Source organism: Hoplias malabaricus, chromosome 3 (assembly GCF_029633855.1).
Source record: "Hoplias malabaricus isolate fHopMal1 chromosome 3, fHopMal1.hap1, whole genome shotgun sequence".
NCBI lineage: Eukaryota > Metazoa > Chordata > Actinopteri > Characiformes > Erythrinidae > Hoplias > Hoplias malabaricus.
The window spans coordinates 39,111,059-39,137,672 of NC_089802.1; the positions used below are offsets into that span (position 1 = coordinate 39,111,059).

General features: G+C 47.4%; 1 protein-coding gene across 1 annotated transcript; it reads right to left on the bottom strand.

The window, feature by feature from the left end:
- Positions 1-1,445: 1,445 nt before the first annotated feature.
- Positions 1,446-25,190, bottom strand: LOC136691423 (golgin subfamily A member 6-like protein 24). The gene is made up of 3 exons (XM_066663986.1): positions 24,744-25,190; positions 4,171-4,251; positions 1,446-2,872 (listed from the first exon to the last, which is right to left on the bottom strand). The coding sequence occupies exons 1-3, from the start codon at positions 24,952-24,954 to the stop codon at positions 1,446-1,448; spliced, it is 1,719 nt and encodes a 572-aa protein (XP_066520083.1). The 5' UTR covers positions 24,955-25,190.
- Positions 25,191-26,614: the final 1,424 nt, after the last annotated feature.

Sequence of the window (26,614 nt, forward strand, 5' to 3'; positions counted from 1 at the left end):
AACCAGATGTAATACAATTCCTCACCACACGAGGACACTGTGGCCCAACAGAAATCTGACCTGCAGCCTCTACCACACTTCAAACTATGACCTGTAGTTTGTAGACTGCTGTTTGTCTAGATTTTTAATCAAATGTGTTCATCAGGACTGTGTCTCTTTTTACCGCAGCAGCAGCGTCCACTCTTCTGGGAAGACTCTACACCAGATGTAGAAACAATGCTGTGATTGACTGCATTAATTAGGTGTAGAATTAGGTTTACTACTTGACAGAGAGAACAGAGACAGCCAAATTAATCCAAAGTAAACCATAACATACAAATCTCAAAATAAAAACACAAATACCTACCCAACGAAGGAATATCTGAATATTTGAATATTCAGGGCCAGAAATACTAGAAACACAAGTGAATCTGAACACTTCCTCTGTCCATTGCTTAGAAACTCCCTATGCATTTTGGTCCCCATTCAGTTCGTGTAGTGAGCTCTAATGTTTACTATAAATGACTAGTGCATTGTGGGAGAATGTAGTGCCCTCAAAATCACGCTCAAATTACACTTAAGGGCTCAGACACTCAGAGAAAAATGTCAGAGGTGTCCAGCAGAGTCCGAAAACGTAAATAGGGAGTCATTTGGTCACAACCTGTGTTTCAGCCCTCTGTCCAATCACAGTACTGTCTCCACACCCCGGGTTGCCAGGTGTGACACACAACAATGGAATCAAGCGAGTGAACAGAGATAACGAGAGCTGACCCTTTGGTTAAAATGTTTGAAGACTCCTGTCCTAAACAGTGTGTTGTTGTGTCCAGTTCCACTGGGTCTGATGGAGAGTGAACTAAAGCTGATAAATCTGGAAGGTTCTCAGTGAAATTGAAGGCTGTAGGTGGCGCCACTGAGCGTGAGGTGTGGCTGATATGACATGAGGTAATGATCTGAGGTCACTGTGGTTAGAGGGAGAATGGTTGGGTTTTCTCTACTGACACCCAGGGTCAAATCTCTCTGGAGAAGAGCGCCCTCTAAAGGCTGTAAATGGAAATGAAGAGACTCCAGAGTGTTTACTTTTAGCTGTTTTTTTTTATTGTTTCATATCCCTCGTCCACCTTCAGCTTCCTCTCCTCCTTCTCTTCCTCTCCCTCTTTCCTTCAAGTTACTGGACTCTGTCTGCTGCAGCAAAGTTCCTGGAGCACTCCTGGCCCCCAGGGATCTCCAGGGCGCTGACTGGCACAATGCGGGATTATTAGAGGGTTTTTTTTTATTTAGTTTTTTTTTTTTTCTTTTTTTGTTTGCAATCTCTCTCCGCTTTCTCATTCCTCTTCCTCCTCCTTCTCCTTCCTCTCTCCCTCTCTTCATCTGCAGAAAAGTGATTAGTAATCACAGCGTCATCCTTCTATCAGTAATCAGTAATTAATCATTACACTGTCATTACACCAATGATCAATACTTTACCATTATTTCTCCTCTCCTCCAGCTTCTAATTTCTTCTCCTCCTTCTCCTTCTGCTCCCTCATCTGTAACCTCCCTATAAGTTTCTCTTTCCTTATCGCCTTCCTCTCCTTCCGCCTCTTCCTCCTCCTCTTGCTCCTCTCCGCCTTCTTCTCCTCCCTCACTTTCTTCCTCTCCTTCCACCTCTCTATGCTCCTGTTCCTTGCCTCTACTGTGTCCTTCCTCCTCTCTCTCCTCTGCCTGCTCCTCTCATCCCTCCTCTCCGTCCTCTCCAACCTCCTCTGCAGCCTCCTATTCTTCCTCTCGTTCCTCCTCTCTATCCTTCTCTCTTTCCTCTCCCGCCTCCTCTGAATTATCCTTGCATACCTCTCTCTGACATCTAACCCCTTGTCTCTCTCTTCCGCTCTCTCCGCCTCTCTATCGTCCCTCTCCTCCTCCAGATCCTCCTCTCTCTCCTCCCTCTCCTCCTCCATGTCCTCCTCCACCTCTTCTCTCTCCTCCTGTTTATCCTCCTCACTCTCCTCGCTCTCCTGTTTTTCTCGTTCTCTCATCATCCAGTCGTCATCCAACTCCTCCTCTTTCTCGTGTAGAGAGCAGCAGGAGGAGTCCTCGTCGTCCGCCCACTCCTCCTCACTGCCCATGTCCTCTCTCTCCATTCTGTACTCCTCTGTCCCCTCCTCATCCTCACGCTCCTCTCCTCTCTCTTCCCTTTCCTCCACCTGCACTTCTTTCTTCTTCTCCCCATCTCTCTCCTTACTCTCTTCCAGTTTCTCTTCCATCTCCTCCCTCTCCTCTTCCATATCCTCCTCTCTCTCCTCCTCCATGTCCTCCTCCAACTCTTCTCTCTCCTCCTGTTTATCCTCCTCACTCTCCTCTCTCTCCTGTTTTACTCGTTCTCTCATCATCCAGTCGTCATCCAACTCCTCCTCTTTCTCGTGTAGAGAGCAGCAGGAGGAGTCCTCGTCGTCCGCCCACTCCTCCTCACTGCCCATGTCCTCTCTCTCCATTCTGTACTCCTCTGTCTCCTCCTCATCCTCACGCTCCTCTCCTCTCTCTTCCCTATCCTCCACCTGCTCTTCTTTCTTCTTCTCCCCCTCTCTCTTACTCTCTTTCAGTTTCTCCTCTCTCTCCTCTTCCATATCCTCCTCTCTCTCCTCTATCACCTCGTCTTTCTCCTCCTTTCTCCCCTTCATCATCTCGTCTTTCTCCTCCATCACTTCTTCTTTCTCCTCCTCTCTCTCCTTCATCTTCTCCTCACTGTCCTCTCCCTCCTCCTCTGTCTCGTCCATATTCTCTCCTGTCATCTCCTCTTTGTCTTCCTCTCTGTCATTACCCTCCTCCTCTTTTTCTTCTCTCTCCTCCTCCATCTCCTCACTGTCCTCCCTCCACTCTTCATCTCCCTCTCTCTTTCTATCATTTTTGTGAAGTTCAGCTGAGGGACAGAAAGAACAGAATCTTTGAAGTCCTGTGTCATACTGTGGTTGGTGTAAAGCTGAGGACGCGGCGTGTACTGAGCGGTGACTGCTCTGAGGACGCGGCGTGTACCGACCGGTGACTGCTCTGTGGACGCGGCGTGTACCGACCGGTGACTGCTCTGAGGACGCGGCGTGTACTGACCTGTGACTGCACAATTTACGCGGTGTGTACTGACAGGTGACTGCTCTGTTTACGTGGCGTGTACTGACAGGTGACTGTTATGCAGACGCGCCGTGTACTGAGCGGTGACTACTCTGAGGACGCGGCGTGTACTGACAGGTGACTGTTATGCAGACGCGCCGTGTACTGAGCGGTGACTACTCTGAGGACGCGGCGTGTACCGACTGGTGACTGCTCTAAGGACGCGGCGTGTACCGACTGGTGACTGCTCTGTGGACGCGGCGTGTACTGACCCGTGACTGCACAATTTACGCGGCGTGTACTGACAGGTGACTGCTCTGTTTACGTGGCGTGTACTGACAGGTGACTGTTATGCAGACGCGCCGTGTACTGAGCGGTGACTGCTCTGAGGACACGGCGTGTACCGACTGGTGACTGCTCTGTGGACGCGGCGTGTACAGATCGGTGACTGCTCTGTGGACGCGCCGTGTACCGACCGGTAACTGCTCTGTGGATGCGCCGTGTACCGACCGGTAACTGCTCTGTGGACGCGCCGTGTACTGACCGGTGACTGCTCTGTTTACGTGGCGTGTACAGACCGGTGACCGCTCTGAGGATGCAACGTGTACTGACCGGTGACTGTTATGCGGACGCGGCGTGTACTGACCGGTGACTGCTCTGAGGATGCGACGTGTACTGACCGGTGACTGCTCTGAGGATGCGACGTGTACTGACCGGTGACTGTCATGCGGACCGGGACTGTACTGACCTGTGACAGCTCTGTGGACCCCGCATGTACTGACTTGTGACTGCTATGTGGACTCGGCGTGTATTGACTGGTGACTGCTCTGTTTTCGTGGTGTGTACTGACCAGTGACTGCTCTATGGACACGGCCTTTACTGACTGGTGACTGCTCTGTTTTCGCGGCGTGTACTGACCGATGACTGCTCTGTTTACGCGGCGTGTACTGACCGGTGACTGCTCTGTGAACCCGGCGTGTACTGACCGGTGACAGCTTTGTTTATGCGTCTTGTACTGACCGGTGGCTGCTCTGTGGACCCGGCGTGTACTGACCGGTGACTGCTCTATTTACGCGGCATGTACTGAGCGGTGACAGTGATCTTTTCACTCACCGAGCCGTCGGTCGTAGATCTCCAGGATCTCAGAGACCCACTGCTCCTCCGCCTCCATCACCTCCTCCACATGGTCTTTTCCTGAAATAAAACGACAGTCAGCTACACTGTCTGAGTCGACATGGAGGTAGTAGAGCAAAACTCACCCCTGAGAACTCCTCGGTTTCGCTGCTGCTTCTACGATACTAGCACAATACAAATGTGAAGCTACTGAACCAAAATGTTTTACAGCACTGATTTCTGGCCCCGATCTCAGCCACGGCCATTTCTCCTGGCGACGTGAAATAAAACCCAGTGTGAACAAGGCTATAGTATGAGTTGGGAGGCTAGTGCTCACCATTTTTGCCACTGCTAGGTTAGAAACTGTACCCTATTCAATGTATAGTGCACTCTTTGGAGGTTTCTGCCATTTTGAAGTGGTGTGCAGTCAAACAATCCCACAATGCACCACAATAAGTAGTGTATAATGTACCCTAGTGGATATCAGATACCCATAATTCAAAGTGATGTTTGGTAAAAATCCACGAGGTTGTGTTGGATATCTTTCAATTCCTTTGACACAAGTGAATTACAAATGTCCAAAAACTGCATAATCTTAATAAATAAATAAACAAACAAATAAATAGCAAGTCCTCGAATAAGATGTAGTTTAACCAGACGTACTCAGACCTTAATATTTTGCAAGTGTGGGATGATCCTCCCTCTCAGTCACCCATTGGACTGTGGGACAATAGTTATGGAGAACCAAAATTGTTAACAGTAATAAATAGATGGTTTAATGAATGAATGGATTAATTTGATTAATTGAATAATAATTTAGTAAAAAAATTAAATATGCAAATAAATGCTATAGCAATTTGGAAATCAGTCGCTCTGGAGCTGAAAGCTAACCCAAGCTGCCGGACGTTTATTTTAATTTAGTTTAACAGTTAATATGATTTAATCGCTCAGTTCTAAGGTTTACTCAGATTTTTTAATGTTGAAGGAATTACTCACTCGGCTGCTGCCCCCTGCTGGACTCCACCTGCTCCAGCACAGCTCCTAGAGCACTCCCTTTACCGGGGTTCTCCAGGGTGCTGACCGGCACAGTGCGGGACACAAGGTCCACTCTAGGTCTCAGCTGCTCCTCTGTCTCCTGGGGGTCACTGGTGTGGCCCCTGAAGCAGCAGCACCAGAGGAAGCTCATGTTTGTTGTATCTTCATCGATGCTGGATCTCAGACTGAGCTGAAACAACTGTGTGTACCTCTGCGCTCCTCACCTCTATGACGTCACACACGCAAGAGTTCTTTGACGTCAAGGTGCAGGGGCGGGGCCTCTTAATTGGAACTGATAGACAGGGGCCATGGAGACTGAGGCCACGCCCACCTGCACAGTTCCTATTGGCTGAACGGGTTGTGGCTGAATACAGGCGAGTTTAATAGACACGTCTATTCACACTGGTTTGTATGTTGTAGAAAATTGTTGTTGTTGTTGTTGTAGCGTACACAGGGGTTAATTATACAATTCCTTGAAGGTTTTCTTTTACACAAAAGAATTAAACATGTCCTACTGCAACTTTCACAGCGCTGCTCTGAAACACAGATGCTCTCAGAGAGCAGCGCTGATTAATTTATTAACCTTGAAAATAAATTATGAATAAATATGATCAATTAAAATTTTTCTACACAATGTTTTATGTAAAATACTTTTTTGTGAATTGTATGACAATCTATTTTATTTTAAGCATTTTTAACTTATTTTAATTACATTGAATTGTTATTATTTTAAAAAATATTTATTTATTATTATTATTTTTAATTATTTAACCTTTTTGTATTTTATTATTCTCTGTGTGATAAACTCCTGCCTCTCCGTCTCCTGTTAGTTTGTGGGACATTAGTGTCCATCGTCACCGTTCTCAAACATCCACGGCATCAGAGTATGCTCTGCTTTTTAGGATTCTCAAATTTCACACTTTTGACTTTATTATTAAATTTCCTCCGGGTGTCTGTCTGTGAGGAGTGTGGTGTGTTTTCCCTGTGTCCGCTTGGGTTTCCTCCGGGTGACTGTCTATGAGGAGTGTGGTGTGTTCTTGCTGTGTCTGCGTGGGTTTCCTCCGCGTGACTGTCTGTGAGGAATGTGGTGAATTCTCGCTGTGTCTGCGTGGGTTTCCTCCGGGTGACTGTCTGTGAGGAATGTGGTGTGTTCTCCCTGTGTCTGTGTGGGTTTCCTCTGCGTGACTGTCTGTGAGGAGTGTGGTGTGTTCTCCCTGTGTCTGCATGGGTTTCCTCTGCGTGACTGTCTACGAGGAGTGTGGTGTGTTCTTGCTGTGTCTGCGTGGGTTTCCTCCGGGTGACTGTCTGTGAGGAATGTGGTGTGTTCTCCCTGTGTCTGTGTGGGTTTCCCCCAGGTGACTGTCTGTGAGGAATGTGGTGTGTTCTCCCTGTGTCTGTGTGGGTTTCCTCTGCGTGACTGTCTGTGAGGAGTGTGGTGTGTTCTCCCTGTGTCTGCATGGGTTTCCTCTGTGTGACTGTCTACGAGGAGTGTGGTGTGTTCTCGCTGTGTCTGCGTGGGTTTCCTCCGGGTGACTGTCTGTGAGGAATGTGGTGTGTTCTCCCTGTGTCTGTGTGGGTTTCCTCCAGGTGACTGTATGTGAGGAGTGTGGTGTGTTCTCCCTGTGTCTGCATGGGTTTCCTCCGGATGACTGTGAGAAGTGTGGTGTGTTCTCCCTGTGTCTGCGAGGATTTCATCTGGGTGACTGTCTGTGAGTAGTGTGGGGTGTTCTCCCTGTGTCTGTGAGGGCTTCCACCGGGTGACTGTCTGTGAGAAGTGTGGTGAGTTCTCCCTGTGTCTGCGTGGGTTTCCTCCGAGTGACTGTCTGTGAGGAGTGTGGTGTGTTCTCCCTGTGTCTGCGTGGGTTTCCTCCGAGTGACTGTCTGTGAGGAGTGTGGTGTGTTCTCCCTGTGTCTGCATGGGTTTCCTCCGGGTGACTGTCTGTGAGGAGTGTGGGGTGTTCTCCCTGTGTCTGCGTGGGTTTCCTCCGGGTGACTGAGAAGTGTGGTGTGTTCTCCCTGTGTCTGCGAGGATTTCATCTGGGTGACTGTCTGTGAGTAGTGTGGGGTGTTCTCCCTGTGTCTGTGAGGGCTTCCACCGGGTGACTGTCTGTGAGAAGTGTGGTGAGTTCTCCCTGTGTCTGCGTGGGTTTCATCTGGGTGACTGTCTGTGAGGAGTGTGTAGTGTGCTCCTTGTGGTTGCGTGAGTTTCCTCCGGGTGACTGTCTGTGAGGAGTTTGGTGTGTTCTCCCTGTGTCTGCGTGGGTTTTTTCCAAGTGACTGTCTGCGAGGAGTTTGGTGTGTTCTCCCTGTGTCTGCGTGGGTTTCCTCCGTGTGACTCTCTGTGAGGAGTGTGGGGTGTTCTCCCTGTGTCTGCGAGGGCTTCCACCAGGTGACTGTCTGTGAGAAGTGTGGTGTGTTCTCCCTGTGTGTGCATGGGTTTCATCTGGGTGACTGTCTGTGAGGAGTGTGGGGTGTTCTCCCTGTGTCTGCGAGGGCTTCCACCGGGTGACTGTCTGTGAGGAGTGTGGTGTGTTCTATCTGTGTCCACGTGGGACACAAAGGACATCATTCTAATGTTCATCACAATACAACAGATAATTAATTTATAATTAGTTTAACAGTTAATATGATTTAATCGCTCAGTTCTAAGGTTTACTCCGATTTTTTAATGTTGAAGGAATCACTCACTCGGCTGCTGCCCCCTGCTGGACTCCACCTGCTCCAGCACAGCTCCTAGAGCACTCCCTTTACCAGGGTTCTCCAGGGTGCTGACCGGCACAGTGCGGGACACAAGGTCCACTCTAGGTCTCAGCTGCTCCTCTGTCTCCTGGGGGTCACTGGTGTGGGCCCTGAAGCAGCAGCACCAGAGGAAGCTCATGTTTACTGTGTCTTCTTCGATGCTGGATCTCAGACTGAGCTGAAACGACTGTGTGTACCTCTGCGCTCCTCACCTCTATGACATCACACACGCAAGAGTTCTTTGACGTCAAGGTGTAAGGGTTGGAACTGATAGACAGGGGCCATGGAGACACGCCCACCTGCACAGTTCCCATTGGCTGAATAGGCTGTGGCTGAATGCAGAATTACGCTGAATACGTGGGAATTGAATCTAAGCCCTCTTCTCTAACCATTAGGCCATGGCTCCCCACATTAACTGTTTCTCCAACGTTGTGCAGGACACTGGTGGTCACTCAGTCACTTTTAAGGCAGCATGGTTAGGTCTGAACTCAAGTGGATGTCTTTCTTAAGTCAATATTCATTCATAAATTGTCTGAAATGGTTCATTCAGTTCAGAGTTGCAGTGTGTCCAGAGCCTACCCAAAATCACTGGGTGTAGGACACGCACAAACGGCATTCCATCACAGGTCATCGCACGCACACATCCGCTCAGACCCTCAACATTATGGACAACGTGGCATGGACAATCCACCTACCAACGAGTGTTTTTGCACCATGGGAGTATCCCACGCAGGGGGTAGCCCACGCAGACACAGGGAGAACACACCACACTCCTCACAGATAGTCACCCGGAGGAAACCCACGCAGATACAGGGAGAACGCACCACACTCCTCATAGACAATAACCCGAAGGAAACCCACGCAGATACAGGGAGAACGCACCACACTCCTCATAGACAATCACCCGGAGGAAACCCACAAACACACAGGGAGAACACACCTCACTCCTCACAGACAGTCACCTGGGGGAAACCCACGCAGACACAGGGAGAACACACCACACTCCTCACAGACAGTCACCTGGAGGAAACCCACGCGTACACAGGGAGAACACACCTCACTCCGCACAGATAGTCATCCGGAGGAAACCCACGAGGACACGGAGAACACACCTCACTCCTCACAGACAGTCACCCGGAGGAAACCCACACAGACACAGGGGGAACACACCACACTCCTCACAGACAGTCACCTGGGGGAAACCCACACAGACACAGAGAGAACACATCACAGTCCTCACAGACAGTCACCCGGGGGAAACCCACACAGACACAGAGAGAACACAGCACAGTCCTCACAGACAGTCACCCGGAGGAAACCCACGAGGACACAGGGAGAACACACCACACTCCTCACAGACAGTCACCTGGGGGAAACCCACGCAGACACAGAGAGAACACATCACAGTCCTCACAGACAGTCACCCGGAGCAAACCCACTCAGAGAAAGGGAGATCGCACCACACTCCTCGTAGACAGTCACCCGGGGGAAACCCACACAGACAGAGAGAACACATCACAGTCCTCACAGACAGTCACCCGGGGGAAACCCACACAGACACAGAGAGAACACATCACAGTCCTCACAGACTGTCACCCGGAGGAAACCCACGAGGACACAGGGAGAACACACCACACTCCTCACAGACAGTCACCTGGGGGAAACCCACGCAGACACAGAGAGAACACATCACAGTCCTCACAGACAGTCACCCGGAGCAAACCCACTCAGACAAAGGGAGATCGCACCACACTCCTCGTAGACAGTCACCCGAAGGAAACCCACGCAGACACAGGGAGAACACACCACAGTCCTCACATACAGTCAACAGGAGGAAACCCACGCAGAGACAGGGAGAACACACCTCACTCCTCGCAGACAGTCACCCGGAGGAAACCCACACAGACACAGGGAAAACACACTTCATTCCTCACAGACAGTCACCCGGAGGAAACCCACACAGACACGGGGAGAACACACCTCACTCCGCACATATAGTCATCCGGAGGAAACCCACGCGGAGACAGGGAGAACTCACCACACTCCTCACAGACAGTCAACCGGAGGAAACCCACACAGACACGGGGAGAACACACCACACTCCTCACATACAGTCATCCGGAGGAAACCCACGCAGATACAGGGAGAACACACTTCATTCCTCACAGACAGTCACCCGGAGGAAACCCACACAGACACGGGGAGAACACACCTCACTCCGCACATATAGTCATCCGGAGGAAACCCACGCGGAGACAGGGAGAACACACCACACTCCTCGTAGACAGTCACCTGAAGGAAACCCACGAGGACACAGGGAGAACACACCACACTCCTCACATACAGTCACCAGGAGGAAACCCACGAGGACACAGGGAGAACACACCTCACAGAAAGTTATCCGGGGGAAACCCACGCAGTCACAGGGAGAACACACCACACTCCTCGTAGAGAGTCACCTGAAGGAAACCCACGAGGACACAGGGAGAACACACCACACTCCTCACATACAGTCACCAGGAGGAAACCCACGAGGACACAGGGAGAACACACCTCACAGAAAGTTATCCGGGGGAAACCCACGCAGTCACAGGGAGAACACACCACACTCCTCACAGACAGTCACCTGGTGGAAACCCACGCAGACACAGGGAGAACACACCACACCCCTCATAGACAGTCACCCGGAGGATACTGTTAGAGGCGCGGGGTGAGGACTGACAGAGGGCGGACGCAAACGCTTAGAACACAGACTTTATTTACAAGAGACAAACACAAACGAACTGGGGCATGAAACGAGCGTGAAACGAGCAAGAGAAAGAAGCAAGAGAAACGACCGAGAGAAATGAACAAGAGAAACGAAGAACACTGACATACGAAGAACAAAGAATAAGGCGTGAAACAAGTAGCAATGTACAGCGCGAACGAAGGAACAGAGAACACGAAACCAGGAACCGAGAACAATGAACGACAAGAGGAAGTGAGACCAGAGGGCTTAAATACACAGACAAACGAGAAACAGCTGAAACGGATAACAAGGGAAAAGACGAGGAGGCGGAGACAAAGGCGGAGACATGGAGATAAACAAAACAAAGCCATGTGCAGAGAAACGGACCAGACGGGACGTGAGTGTGACAGATACTCACGCAGACACGGGGAGAACACACCACACTCCTCACAGACAGTCACCTGGAGGAAACCCACGCGGACACAGGGAGAACACACCTCACTCCGCAGAGATAGTCATCCGGAGGAAACCCACGCGGACACAGTTAGAACACACCACACTCCTCACAGACAGTCACCTGGAGGTAACCCACACGAACACAGGGAGAACACACCACACTCCTCACAAACAGTCACCCGGGGGGAAACCCACGCAAACACAGGGAGAACACACCTCAATCCTCACAGACAGTCACCCAGGGGAAACCCACACAGACACAGGGAGAACACACTTCACTCCTCACAGACAGTCACCCAGGGGAAACCCACACAGACACAGGGAGAACACACTTCACTCCTCACAGACAGTCACCTGGAGGAAACCCACGCAGACACAGGGAGAACACACCACACTCCTCACATACAGTCACCAGGAGGAAACCCACGAGGACACAGGGAGAACACACCTCACTCCTCTTAGACAGTCACCCAGGGGAAACCCACACAGACACAGGGAGAAAACAGTTCACTCCTCACAGACAGTCACCCGGAGGAAACCCACGAGGACACAAGGAGAACACACCACACTCCTCACAGACAGTCACCTGGGGGAAACCCACGCAGACACAGGGAGAACACCCCACACTCCTCGCAGACAGTCACCTGGAGGAAACCCACACAGACACAGAGAGAACACATCACAGTCCTCACAGACAGTCACCCGGAGGAAACCCACGCAGACAAAGGGAGATCGCACCACACTCCTCGTAGACAGTCATCCGAAGGAAACCCACGCAGACACAGGGAGAACACACCACACTCCTCACATACAGTCACCAGGAGGACACCCACGAGGACACAGGGAGAACACACCTCACTCCTCACAGACAGTCACCCGGAGGAAATCCACGCGGACACAGGGAGAACACACCACACTCCTCACAGACAGTAATCAGGAGGAAGCCCACGAGGACACAGGGAGAACACACCACACTCCTCACAGACAGTAATCAGGAGGAAACCCACGAGGACACAGGGAGAACACACCACACTCCTCACAGACAGTCACCTGGGGGAAACCCACGCAGAGACAGGGAGAACACACCACACTCCTCACATACAGTCACCAGGAGGAAACCCACGAGGACACAGGGAGAACACACCTCACTCCTCACAGATAGTCACCTGGGGGAAACCCTCGCAGACACAGGAAGAAACACATGTCACAGACAGTCACCCGGGGGAAACCCACAAAGACACAGGGAGAACACACCTCACTTCTCACAGACAGTCACCCAGGGGAAACCCACACAGACACAGGGAGAACACACCACACTCCTCACAGACAGTGACATGGAGGTAACCCACACGGACACAGGGAGAACACACCACACTCCTCACAAACAGTCACCTGGGGGAAACCCACGCAGACACAGGGAGAACACTCCTCACAGACAGTCAACCGGGGGAAACCCAAAAAGACACAGGGAGAACACACCTCACTCCTCACAGACAGTCACCCGGAGGAAACACACGCAGACACAGAGAGAACACACACCACACTCCTCACAGACAGACACCCGGAGGAAACCCACGCAGACACCGGGAGAACACACCACACTCCTCACAGACAGTCACCCGGGGGAAACCCACGCAGACACAGGGAGAACACACCTCACAGACAGTCACTCGGGGGAAACCCACGCAGACACAGGGAGAACACACATCACTCCTCACGGACAGTCACCCGGAGGAAACCCACACAGACACAGGGAGAACACACCTCACTCCTCACAGACAGTCACCTGGGGGAAACCCACGCAGAGACAGGGAGAACACACCACACTCCTCGCAGACAGTCACCCAGAGGAAACCCACGCAGACACAGGGAGAACACACCACACTCCTCACACACAGTCACCTGGAGGAAACCCACGAGGACACAGGGAGAACACACCTCACTCCTCACAGACAGTTACCTGGGGGAAACACACTCAGACACAGGGAGAACACACCACACTCCTCACACACAGTCACCCGGAGGAAACCCACGAGGACACAGGGAGAACTCACCACACTCCTCACAGACAGTCACCTGGAGGTAACCCACACGGATACAGGGAGAACACACCACACTCCTCACAGACAGTCACCCGGGGGAAACCCACGCAGACACAAGGAGAACACACTTCACTCCTCACAGACAGTCACCCAGGGGAAACCCACACAGACACAGGAAGAACACACCTCACTCCGCACATACAGTCATCCGGAGGAAACCCACGCGGAGACAAGGAGAACTCACCACACTCCTCACAGACAGTCAACCGGGGGAAACCCACAAAGACACAGGGAGAACACACCACACTCCTCGTAGACAGTCACCTGAAGGAAACCCACGCGGACACAGTTAGAACACACCACACTCCTCACAAACAGTCACCGGGAGGTAACCCACACGAACACAGGGAGAACACACCACACTCCTCACAAACAGTCACCCGGGGGGAAACCCACGCAAACACAGGGAGAACACACCTCAATCCTCACAGACAGTAATCAGGAGGAAACCCACGAGGACACAGGGAGAACACACTTCACTCCTCAGAGACAGTCACCTGTAGGAAACCCACGCAGACACAGGGAGAACACACCACACTCCTCACATACAGTCACCAGGAGGAAACCCACGAGGACACAGGGAGAACACACCTCACTCCTCATAGACAGTCACCCAGGGGAAACCCACACAGACACAGGGAGAACACACTTCACTCCTCACAGACAGTCACCTGGAGGAAACCCACGCAGACACAGGGAGAACACACGACACTCCTCACATACAGTCACCAGGAGGAAACCCACGAGGACACAGGGAGAACACACCTTACTCCTCATAGACAGTCACCTGGGGGAAACCCACACAGACACAGGGAGAAAACAGTTCACTCCTCACAGACAGTCACCCGGAGGAAACCCACGAGGACACAGGGAGAACACACCACACTCCTCACAGACAGTCACCTGGGGGAAACCCACGCAGATACAGGGAAAACACCCCACACTCCTCGCAGACAGTCACCTGGAGGAAACCCACACAGACACAGGGAGAACACACGACACTCCTCACATACAGTCACCAGGAGGAAACCCACGAGGACACAGGGAGAACACACCTTACTCCTCATAGACAGTCACCTGGGGGAAACCCACACAGACACAGGGAGAACACACCTTACTCCTCATAGACAGTCACCCTGAGGAAACCCACGCAGACAAAGGGAGATCGCACCACACTCCTCGTAGACAGTCACCCGAAGGAAACCCACAGGGAGAACACACCACACTCCTCACAGACAGTAATCGGGAGGAAACCCACGAGGACACAGGGAGAACACACCACACTCCTCACAGACAGTAATCAGGAGGAAACCCATGAGGACACAGGGAGAACACACCACACTCCTCACAGACAGTCACCTGGGGGAAACCCACGCAGACACAGGGAGAACACACGTCACAGACAGTCACCCGTGGGAAACCCACAAAGACACAGGGAGAACACACCTCACTTCTCACAGACAGTCACCCAGGGGAAACCCACACAGACACAGGGAGAACACACCACACTCCTCACAGACAGTCACATGGAGGTAACCCATACGGACACAGGGAGAACACACCACACTCCTCACAAACAGTCACCTGGGGGAAACCCACGCAGACACAGGGAGAACACTCCTCACAGACAGTCACCCGGGGGAAACCCACAAAGACACAGGGAGAACACACCTCACTCCTCACAGACAGTCACCCGGAGGAAACCCATGCAGACACAGAGAGAACACACACCACACTCCTCACAGACAGACACCCGGAGGAAACCCATGCAGACACCGGGAGAACACACCACACTCCTCACAGACAGACACCCTGGGGAAACCCACGCAGACACAGGGAGAACACACCTCACAGACAATCACTCGGGGGAAACCCACGCAGACACAGGGAGAACACACATCACTCCTCACGGACAGTCACCCGGAGGAAACCCACGCAGACACAGGGAGAACACACCTCACTCCTCACAGACAGTGACCTGAGATAGGGTTCGAACCCACAACCCCAGGGCCTTGGAGGTTTTGCTGCTTAAAATAAATGATAATTTGAAAATATTACCTTTGCACAAACTCATAGAGAACTCAGGTTTTTCTAAGAGTTTAACTGCATTCGAACCAGAGCCAGTGGTTACAAAGTCAAGAAACATCTGTCCCAATAAACGCAAACCAGATCTCCACCCAGAAACAACAGGAACGTACAATGAACTCAGAACTGTATTCGTTTACTGAGATAATTGGGTGAAAACAGCTGCTAAACTAATGTTTCACTATTAAAACTAAGGTCTGACGACTTTTATTCTACGATGACGATTTACTGCCCCAAATGTATAAATGTAGTTTGTAGTTGGGTTCTTTTACTACAGAAATCGTGGAAAAGGACGAAGAGGAAGAAGTTAGGAAGTTCTTTAAAGGAGATCTTCCATTCATCACTGGATTACAGCAAGGCATAACCAGTGGAAGTTCCAAAGCAATCAAATACACATTTAAGAGCGACAGTGAGATGAAGAAGGATTCTAAAACCACAAGTCCCAAAATTCCCAGAAGTCACACTTAGAAGGGAATTCTAGATTTTAGATATTCTCTAGATACAAAGACTGAAATGATTGAGGCTGTCATCAGGGCAGTAAACCTAGGCTTGCCATTGAGAGACATGCTTAAAATCGAACGTGGACTGACCATGAGAACACTCTATACCATACTTCATAGAAATTACAAGGTAGACAGTGCCACTGAGTTGTACCACCAGCTGATCAACATATCACAAAACCCAAGAGAGTCAGTTCAGAACTTGTGTTCAGAGTCATTGAGCTTAAAGAGAAATTATTGTGGAAAGTGACGAATGATGACTCTGATGAACAGTTTAGTCGTGACACAACACAAATTTCTCAGTTCGGTTGAAACAGAGCTTTTGAGTGACTCTGTAAAATTTCAGATCTTACCATTCCTAAGCAATGGTCAAACTACAGATGAGGTCCTCATTGAAAAGGTGAATGAAGCTGCAAAGCTGGAAGGTGAGCGTCAGGAAAAGCTGACCGAGTGAACCCAGGTAAAAGTGCTTGAGTTTCACACAGAAAGGCAGCCAGATCACCAACATTCTCATCCTTCTAAAGACCTTGGTACTGCAGTAACAGTTAGGACAATTAAGAGTAAAGACTCAAAACCAGAGAGCTTGAATGCAAAACAAATAATGGATGATGTCAGAGCTGAAATGAAGCAGATGTTTCTTGCTGCTGTGGAAGCCAATGAAAAGCCGGCAAGACCTCTTCGTCGTGAAACAAGGGGTTGTGTGAAATGTCAGAATAATCTACTGAAAGTTGTCAGCACTGTTTCAAATGTGGGCAACCAGGACATTTTTCCCAGGGGTGCAGAATGAGTGAGCAGGTGGGAATACGTCTCTAGTGTCTCCTCAATATCTCTGCAGTGTCTCACTAATATCTTTGTAGTTACTCCTTAATATCTCTGTAGTGTCTTCTTAATATCTCTGTGGTGTGTCCTTAATATTGTCACGAGGGTAGGTGTAGGGGAGGTCAAGGAGCAAGGAGGTAATCGCAGGAGACTTCAATAAACAGAACAATAAGGGAACTAAACAGAGAGGCTAGGGAACTAGACAAAGGGGTTAAACACAGAGGCCGAACGCTAAACACAAGAGCTAAACACAGAGGCCGGACGCTAAACACAGAGGCCGGACGCTAAACACAAGAGCTAAACACAGAGGCCGGACACTAAACACAGAGGCCAGACACTAATCACAAGAGCTAAACACAGAGGCCAGACGCTAAACACAGAGGCCGGACACTAAACACAGAGGCCGGACGCTAAACACAAGAGCTAACCACAGAGGCCAGACGCTAAACACAAGAGATAAACGCAGAGGCTGGACACTAAACACAAGAGATAAACACAGAGGCTGGACACTAAACACAAGAGATAAACACAGAGGCTGGACACTAAACACAAGAGCTAAACGCAGAGGCTGGACACTAAACACAAGAGCTAAACGCAGAGGCCAGACGCTAAACACAAGAGCTAAACGCAGAGGCCAGACGCTAAACACAAGAGCTAAACACAAAGGCCGGACACTAAACTCAAGAACTAAACACAGAGGCCGGACACTAAACACAAGAGCTAAACACAGAGGCCGGAAACTAAACACATGAGCTAAACACAGAGGCCGGACACTAAACACAAGAGCTAAACGCTAAACAAGAACAGATCAAAAGGGACACTAAACTGTAAGACACTAAACTGTAAGTTGACCATTAAACAAGATGGCTAAACAGAGCAGGCTAAAGACTTAAAAAAGAGGATAAATACAAAACAGAGAGACTAAACTATAAACAGAGAATCAAAACTTAGCAAGACTGTTCATCACAGACATGAACCACAACAGACATACAACCACAATTACCCACAAACAGGAAACACTGACGTAGACTTTAAAAAGACAACACAAACAAGAAACACCTGGGACAGATAAGGAGGGGGCAGGAACACAAAGGAGGCACAAGAGGGAGGAGCAAATGTAGAGACAAGGAAGACAGAAACAAAACAAAGAGCCATGTGCTCATACACACACATGACAACCAGAGGAAACAATGAGACATACAGCAGGAACACAGTACACAGGGCTATACATGACAAATATTTCTGTAGTGTCTCCTTAATATCTCTTTAGTGTCTCCTTAATATCTCTGTAGTGTCTCACTAATATCTCCCTAGTTACTCCTTAATATCGCTGTAGTTACTTTTTAATATCTCTGTAGTGTTTCTTTAATATCTCTGTAGTGTTTCCCTAATATTTCTGTAGTGTCTCGTTTATATCTCTGTAGTGTCTAATATTTCTGTAGTGTTTCTTTAATATCTCTGTGGTGTTTCTTTAATATCTCTGTAGTGTCTCCCTAACATTTCTATAGTGTCTCCGTAATATCTCCATAGTGTCTCCCTAATATTTCTGTAGTGTCTCCTTAATATCTGTGTATTGTCTCCCTAATATTTCTGTAATGTCTCACTAATATCCCTGTAGTGTCTCCTTCATATCTCTGTCATGTCTCAATATTTCTGTAGTGTCTCCCAAATATTTCTGTACTGTCTCCTTAATATCTCTGTAGTGTCTCCCTAATATTCGTGTAGTGTCTCATTTATATCTTTTAGTGTCTCACTAATATCTGTGTAGTGTCTCATTATTTCTGTAGTGACTCCTTAATATCTCTGTAGTGTCTCTGTTACAGGTACCGTATAACAGCACCGAAGTAACAGTTAATTCCTGAAAACAGGAGAGAAATAATGAGGCAGGGAGGAAGGTCTTAGCGTTACCGAGTTCTCTTGAGCTATGTTTTATTAAATTATTATATTTTCTTCATGTACATACATGGTCTTATTCCCTCAATTCACTTAATCTTCAAAGTGTCTTTATAGAAACAAAAAGATATTACCAATGTTCACATTGAATACAAAAATATGAAATCAATTCTAACCACACGTTCATGTCTTTTGTTCTTTTTATCACACGTTCATGTCTTTTGTTCTTTTTATCACATATACTGTGTACTATTTTAATACATTAAGTGACCACCCTAAACTCTATTTAACATACAATTATGAACTGTACTTTTAGCACTTAAATATTCAGTGTTTTTCATACACTTCAGATGTATCAAAATTAGTTTAAGTGTATTGCAAGAGATTCTCTGTACTAACATTGCTTCTGTAAAATTACACATCAAATGATTTTTTTATATTCTACATGAAAAACAGTTTTCCTATAAAACTAACAAAATAGCAAGAAACATATAACGTTTGGTGGGAGACTCATGTGACCTATGCTAACTTGAGATTCTCTAACAAAAGAAATTTGTGGCGCCATTAGCCAGCTACACTCGGCAGAGCTTAGTTTTCTCATTCCAAAAAGAAGCATATATTACAACAAAATGATTATCTTAATGTAAATTATTCCATGAAAAGTGCTGGCTCACAACTCAATGTGTTTTTTTATGACATCTTTAAAGAGATATTTCACATTACCAACCTGAAAACAGGAGAGAAATAATGAGGCAGGGAGGCAGGTCTTAGCGTTACCGAGTTCTCTTGAGCTATGAGAGAATTTCAGCAACGTGCGTAAGGCAACTCTCCATGTCACACTGCCCCCTACTGTCGCTGAGTTAGATCTACTGGCAAAGTCTCCAAGCTAGAAATGCTCACATTGCTGGCCAAACATTAACATATGAATAATTAGAATATGACCGTATTCTCCCAAATTAAATACATTCCACACCACACTTCAGAGGAGTACAGCAAATAAAACATTATATACAAAAAAAATTAAATATTCACCAAAATGAATGTGACCACACTTTTGTGGGCGTCACACACTCCCAGACAAAAAGAAATGGGTCCCACGATTTACCAAAAAAATCTCTCACTAAATGCTCCCTTTTTTATTTTTCTCTAACATGTCAGGGTGACAGGTGGTATGTATGATGGTGAAAATAAAGGTGCAAAACAAGTATAAGGCATGTATGTGAGTGAGGGATAGCAAGTAGGATATGGTTGTAGGGTATAGCTTGGTGTGATATTATACTCAGGTAGATGTTGAAACTGATTAGGATTAGGGGTGATATGTGCAAGTGGGGGCGGACCTGTTAACGCCTTCGCTGAGTTAACCCTAGCATAGGTCTGTACTGTCGGTTGACCAAGTGATTCATAGGTAAAAACCTGCCTGGGTCTTCTATCCCGAGCTGACCTCCTGACCCCTGATGTGGCATCTGCTACAGGAGGAACCAGGTACTGCTCTTCGTGGACAGTTTCTGATTCCTCATATACATCCTCCTCCCCAAACTCTGCAAAAACAGGCGTGCGTTCATCAACTCCTTGTCTTTCTGTTTCCCTTTCTCTTACAGGCACGCTTGATGGACTGTTTTGGTCTATGGTGGGTTGTTGGTGGTAAATTCCTGCAGGTCTCTTCTCTGCTTTTTCTGTTGGTACCCTTAGCCAATAATGTCCGATGTCTGAATCATCACTAGAATCAGTATCCAGACTGTCTCGTGAGTTGTTTAGTCTGTTTGTGCTAAGGGGTCTGGATTGACCTTTTGGTTTTCCTTTCTTAGGGACAGATGTGTTGGAATTTGAAAAGGTCTCCACTGGCAAGTCATTTACTAGTAATAAAAGATTGCGGTGAAGCGTCCTCGTTTTCTGCTTTTCCCCTGTTTCAGGGTACACTACATACACTGGGTTATCAGCAAACTGCTCTTTTACAATATAAATGACCTTCTCCCAGTATGACCTCAGTTTTCCTGGTCCTTCACGCTCACTGAGGTTCCGAACTAGGACCCTATCCCCAGGTTGTAATGTCACTCCTTTAACTTTTGCATCATAATATGACTTGCCTCTGGCACTAGACTTCTTACTATTTTCATTGGCGATTTGATAGGCCTCCCACATCCGTTTGGCCCACTTTCCTGCATATCCCTTAGGCGAGTTTGGTTCTGTTTCTTCTACCAATCCAAACAACAAGTCGACTGGCAAACGCGGGTTGCGACCAAAGAGAAGAAAGAAAGGGGAGAAGCCTGTTGACTCATGCCGAGTACAATTGTATGCATGCACAACTTGCGGCAGTCGATCCTTCCACCTCTCTTTTTCCTTGTCGGTTAAAGTTCTTAACATCTGGAGTATCGTTCGATTAAACCTTTCAGCTGGGTTGCCCTGTGGGTGGTAGGGTGATGTTCTAGAATGACGGATACCAGAAAGCTGTTGAAGAGTGTGAAATAGTTCGTTCTCAAACTCACGGCCTTGGTCGTGATGTATCTTTGATGGATACCCAAAGCGGGGTATAAAGTCATTAAAGATGCGCTCAGCAGCCGTTTTTCCACTCTTGTTTCTTGTCGGATAAGCTTGGGCGAATCTTGTAAAATGATCAATTACCACCAGGATGTACTCATAACCACCCCTACTTGTCTCCAGGTGCAAATAGTCAATGCAAACCAACTCTAGAGGAAAATTTGAGGTGATACTACCCATGGGAGCCCGGACATGAGTAACTGGCTTCTTTGACTTTATACAAGGACATCTCTTAGTGATGTAGTCCTCGATCTCCCTTGCCATGTAAGGCCAGTAAAATCTCTGCCTCGCCAAATGCAATACCCTTTCTGTGCCAACATGAGACATCTCATTATGAAGTTGCTTTAAAACAAAGTCTCTATATTTGGCTGGGAGGACTAACTGTTTCCTTTCATTCACTCGCCGGTAGAGGAGTTCATCCTCTAAAAATAATTTACCCCATTCATGGAACAGTTTCCTTGTGGTTCCTCTGGCTGACTTTCGTACCTCCTCAGTCAACGGTGTACCTGCTTCCTTTAGCTTTATCACTTCACTGATGGCGTCATCTGCCCATTGTGCTCCTACAAGCTCATCATGACTTATTTGACCTGGATGGTCACAGGATAAGAGAGGGGGACCTTGGGTGGAAATGTTGAGAGCTGCAACCCAGGCTACATCTTTTTGCTTAGCTACTCTGCTTCCATTCCAAACAGCATGTACCACATCCTTGGAAACCTCCTTTGTACAGGACTTAGCATAACTCTCAATGTCCAACGGGACACGTGATAACATATCGGCATCAATGTTTGACTTTCCTGGCCTATATTTGATGTCAAATAGGAAATCTGAGAGTTCCCCAACCCACCGATGACCCACTGCATTTAGTTTAGCAGTACTCATGACATATGTCAACGGATTGTTGTCGGTGTATACAGTAAAGTGTGGTGCGTAGAACAGGTAGTCCCTAAATTTTTCGCACACTGCCCACTTTAAAGCGAGGAACTCTAGTTTCCCACTGTGCAGATGGTAGTTACGCTCAGCTGCTGTTAGTGTCCTGGACCCATATCCAATGACTCTCAACTTGTTATCCTGATGCTGATAGAGAATGGCACCCAAGCCCAGGTCTGAAGCATCTGTATGTAGCACAAAAGGCAGGCTGAAATCAGGGTATGCTAACACAGGGGGGTTCACTAGACGAGCGATAAGTTGTTCCAGAGCTAGCTGGTGTTCACTTGTCCAGATTATCGGTTTTCGAGAAGGCAATTGTGGCCCTCTAATTTTTCCACCACCTGGACTTTCCTGATCGGGCTTGTTTTGAAGCAACTCATAGATTGGCTTGGCTATTCGCGAAAAGTCCTGGATGTACGAACGATAATAGCCCAGAAACCCAGTGAGCTTCCTAACATCTCCCACCGTCTTGGGTATGTTGTTGGTCAGTAACTGCACTGCTTCTAAATCTTTAGGGTCAATCCGCACTCCTTCAGCTGACACAAGGCGACCCACATACCTAACCTCATGTCGAAACAGCTCACATTTCTCAGGTCTTAGCTTAACCCCGTGACACTGTAAGGCTTGAAGCACGTTGCGCACAGCTTCTATGTGATCGTCAAAGTTTTTTGCATAACATAGAACGTCGTCAAGATAAGGTATGCAGCATTCATCCCTCAGCGGCCCTAACATCTCCTCCATGCTCCGCTGGAATGCTGCGGGGGCATTGGAAAGTCCAAATGGGATACAGACCCATTCATAGAGTCCCCATGGAGTAATGAATGCAGTGAGATGCCGGGAACCCTCTGCGATGAAGCCTTGATGATAGGCTTTTCCCTGGTCAAGAATGCTGAACCAAGAATAGCCACCTAGAGTGTCAGTCAGGTCTTGTATCCTAGGTAGAGGATGTCGGTCAGGAATGGTCTTTTGGTTTAATAGACGATAATCTATGCATAGGCGGAGGGTCCCATCCTTTTTACAAACGCAAACCACGGGAGCAGAAAAGGGGGACTTAGATTTTACAATCCAACCTTTCATCAGCAGCTCCTGGATATACTCTTTCACTTCCTTGAACAATGGCTTAGGGACTGAAGAATATGCTCTCTGTACGGGAATATCGTCTTTAAGGTTGATTGACATCCGCAAACTAGGAATGCACCCGATATCATTAGTGTCTCTAGCGAAAGCTGCTGATTCCTCCCACAGCATCTTCTTGACTTTCACCTGTTCTTCCTCGCTTGTCCCCTGGCAGGGACCGGCTCCAGTTTTCCTGGTACTTTGACTTCTTTAGACATCCCATTGCTCTATGGCCTTCTTCACCACAGCAGAAACAATGAGTGCAGTCAGAACGGTTCTGTTCGAGGCATTTGGCACAACTATAGGTTTTCCCTTTTCTTTGGTCCACCTTCCTTGAACAATGCTTACATGATGATTCTGTTGATTGGCTTTGTGATGGGTTCTGTAGAAGTGCTACGATGTTTGTCAACCTCTCCACTTTCTCTGTTAACTGCTGGAGCATGTCTACTCTAAGCTTTCTATCTGAGCTTTCATTCTTCATACCAGATTCTTGTGCAGCTGCAACTTCAAACTGTGTGCTATGTATGTTTACATGTTTCTGTCGAACAACTGGCCCAAAACGCCTCTGTCTTTCGTTTTCATCATTTGTTACCTTCATCATTTGTTTTAGAATGGTCTCATCGGTCACTTTGCAATCTAATAGTAAGGGTTTAAGCTCCCGGCGAATATCTTCATGCTTATGTCCAAGACCCTGGTATACAGTGTGTAGAAAAATATCCTGAACTGTGCTTGCACTGTATTTCACATCTGGGTCAGTATGTTTTGAAGAAAACAAGATCTTCTGCTTGAGCCCTATCACGCGGTATAAAAACTGTTGGGGTGTTTCACTGTCTAGTTGTTTCGTGCACATAAGCTCTTGAAATAGTTCCATATTACTCCGTCCCCCTAGGTGGGATTGTAGGAAACCCTTAAGCTCGTCAACAGTTAAATCATCTTTATGCATTAACATGTCCTTGAAATTTCCAGATTTGATGACTTTAAGTACACCTCTCACTATCTCAGCATTACTGAACTGTTCCCTAATGCCTTCTTCAATTTGTCTACATATGTTGTTGTAGCTTATATCTGAGCCCTGATCACTGATCTGTCCACCTTGAATCTTAAATTCTCTACGCTGGAGCAATGAAAGATCTCGAATTGGGACTAGTCTATCAGGTGTTATATGTGAATACTGTTCAGCTGAACAATTGCTGTGGGCACCACTTGGTTGTGAGGGAGGCTGTAATGGAGGGGGTGAAGGAAATGTGGGTGGTGGAGTGGGCGTGGTCATGTACTGCATAACTTTCTGACCAAGTTCAACATAGCTAGAAAGCATTTGCTGTAGACCTATGTCAGTGTCAAGTGTAGCTTTGGCAGCAGTAATTGTGGTTGGACGGGCCAAATGAGGAGTTGGAGCTAAATTAAATGAGCTACTTGTGACTGTGTGGCTTATGTTAGTGTTAGGAGCACTCACTACCATACTGTCAGCATCTGCGTTAACTTGGCTTCCTGCAACACTCAAATTAGGTTGATGATCTGGCAGCATTTCATGCATCTCAACCCTACTATCTACCCCAGATTTGAATGAAGAGCATGACTTTACATGACTTTGAATGATGGCATCAATGACACTGTTTAACTCTAACAACTGTGCCATACCTGTGTCCTCAGACTCTAACAAGTTCTTGCTAGACGTGAAGGCTTGGATGTACTCAAAGCAGCCTTCGTCATCACTCATCTCAAGCACGGACAGATCCTTCCCCGGCACTGGACCGACACTCCTTGCAAGCTGGAAAAGTTCCTCAGTCGTGAGCGTGAGCAGGTTCTTCTTGATGGTCCACACCAAGTTTTTTCTCTCACTGTCCCCCATGGCCTTTGTCCCCCTCTACACTCTCAGTCCCCAGTCCAGGAAATTCATGCCGCTCTTTGGTCTTGGTCTTCTTCTACCTGTATAGCACAGTCTTTGCTTTCATTCTTTAAAAGAACTCAGAACCATGGAGACAGAGTCTCAGAGTTGTGGTTGTTATCACTGTGGTCATGTTGCATGTAGCTAGATATCTCTTCCTAAGCAGCAAGATAAGAGAGTGTATTGATGTCCCAGTTAAACACAATCCATTCTTTCCCAATGGGAAAATCCACAGCAGCACCAGTTCACTGGTTCAATGGCTTCTTTAAACAATTGGGTCTGGATCAGCTCCTCGCCTGTGCATATGATGCTGATCCCGGTACGGGCCACCAAAATCTGTTACAGGTACCGTATAACAGCACCGAAGTAACAGTTAATTCCTGAAAACAGGAGAGAAATAATGAGGCAGGGAGGCAGGTCTTAGCGTTACCGAGTTCTCTTGAGCTATGTTTTATTAAATTATTATATTTTCTTCATGTACATACATGGTCTTATTCCCTCAATTCACTTAATCTTCAAAGTGTCTTTATAGAAACAAAAAGATATTACCAATGTTCACATTGAATACAAAAATATGAAATCAATTCTAACCACACGTTCATGTCTTTTGTTTTTATCACATATACTGTGTACTATTTTAATACATTAAGTGACCACCCTAAACTCTATTTAACATACAATTATGAACTGTACTTTTAGCACTTAAATATTCAGTGTTTTTCATACACTTCAGATGTATCAAAATTAGTTTAAGTGTATTGCAAGAGATTCTCTGTACTAACATTGCTTCTGTAAAATTACACATCAAATGATTTTTTTATATTCTACATGAAAAACAGTTTTCCTATAAAACTAACAAAATAGCAAGAAACATATAACGTTTGGTGGGAGACTCATGTGACCTATGCTAACTTGAGATTCTCTAACAAAAGAAATTTGTGGCGCCATTAGCCAGCTACACTCGGCAGAGCTTAGTTTTCTCATTCCAAAAAGAAGCATATATTACAACAAAATGATTATCTTAATGTAAATTATTCCATGAAAAGTGCTGGCTCACAACTCAATGTGTTTTTTTATGACATCTTTAAAGAGATATTTCACATTACCAACCTGAAAACAGGAGAGAAATAATGAGGCAGGGAGGCAGGTCTTAGCGTTACCGAGTTCTCTTGAGCTATGAGAGAATTTCAGCAACGTGCGTAAGGCAACTCTCCATGTCACACTGCCCCCTATTGTCGCTGAGTTAGATCTACTGGCAAAGTCTCCAAGCTAGAAATGCTCACATTGCTGGCCAAACATTAACATATGAATAATGAGAATATGACCGTATTCTCCCAAGTTAAATACATTCCACACCACACTTCAGAGGAGTACAACAAATAAAACATTATATACAAAAAAAAATTAAATATTCACCAAAATGAATGTGACCACACTTTTGTGGGCGTCACACACTCCCAGTGTCCCACTCCTGCAGTGTCTCCCTAATATTTCTGTAGTGCTTCTTTAATATCTCTGTGGTGTCTCACTAATATTTCTGTAGTGTCTCATTTATATCTCTGTACTGTCCCACTAAAATCTCTGTAGTGTCTACTTAATTTCTGTAGTGTCTCCTTTATATCTC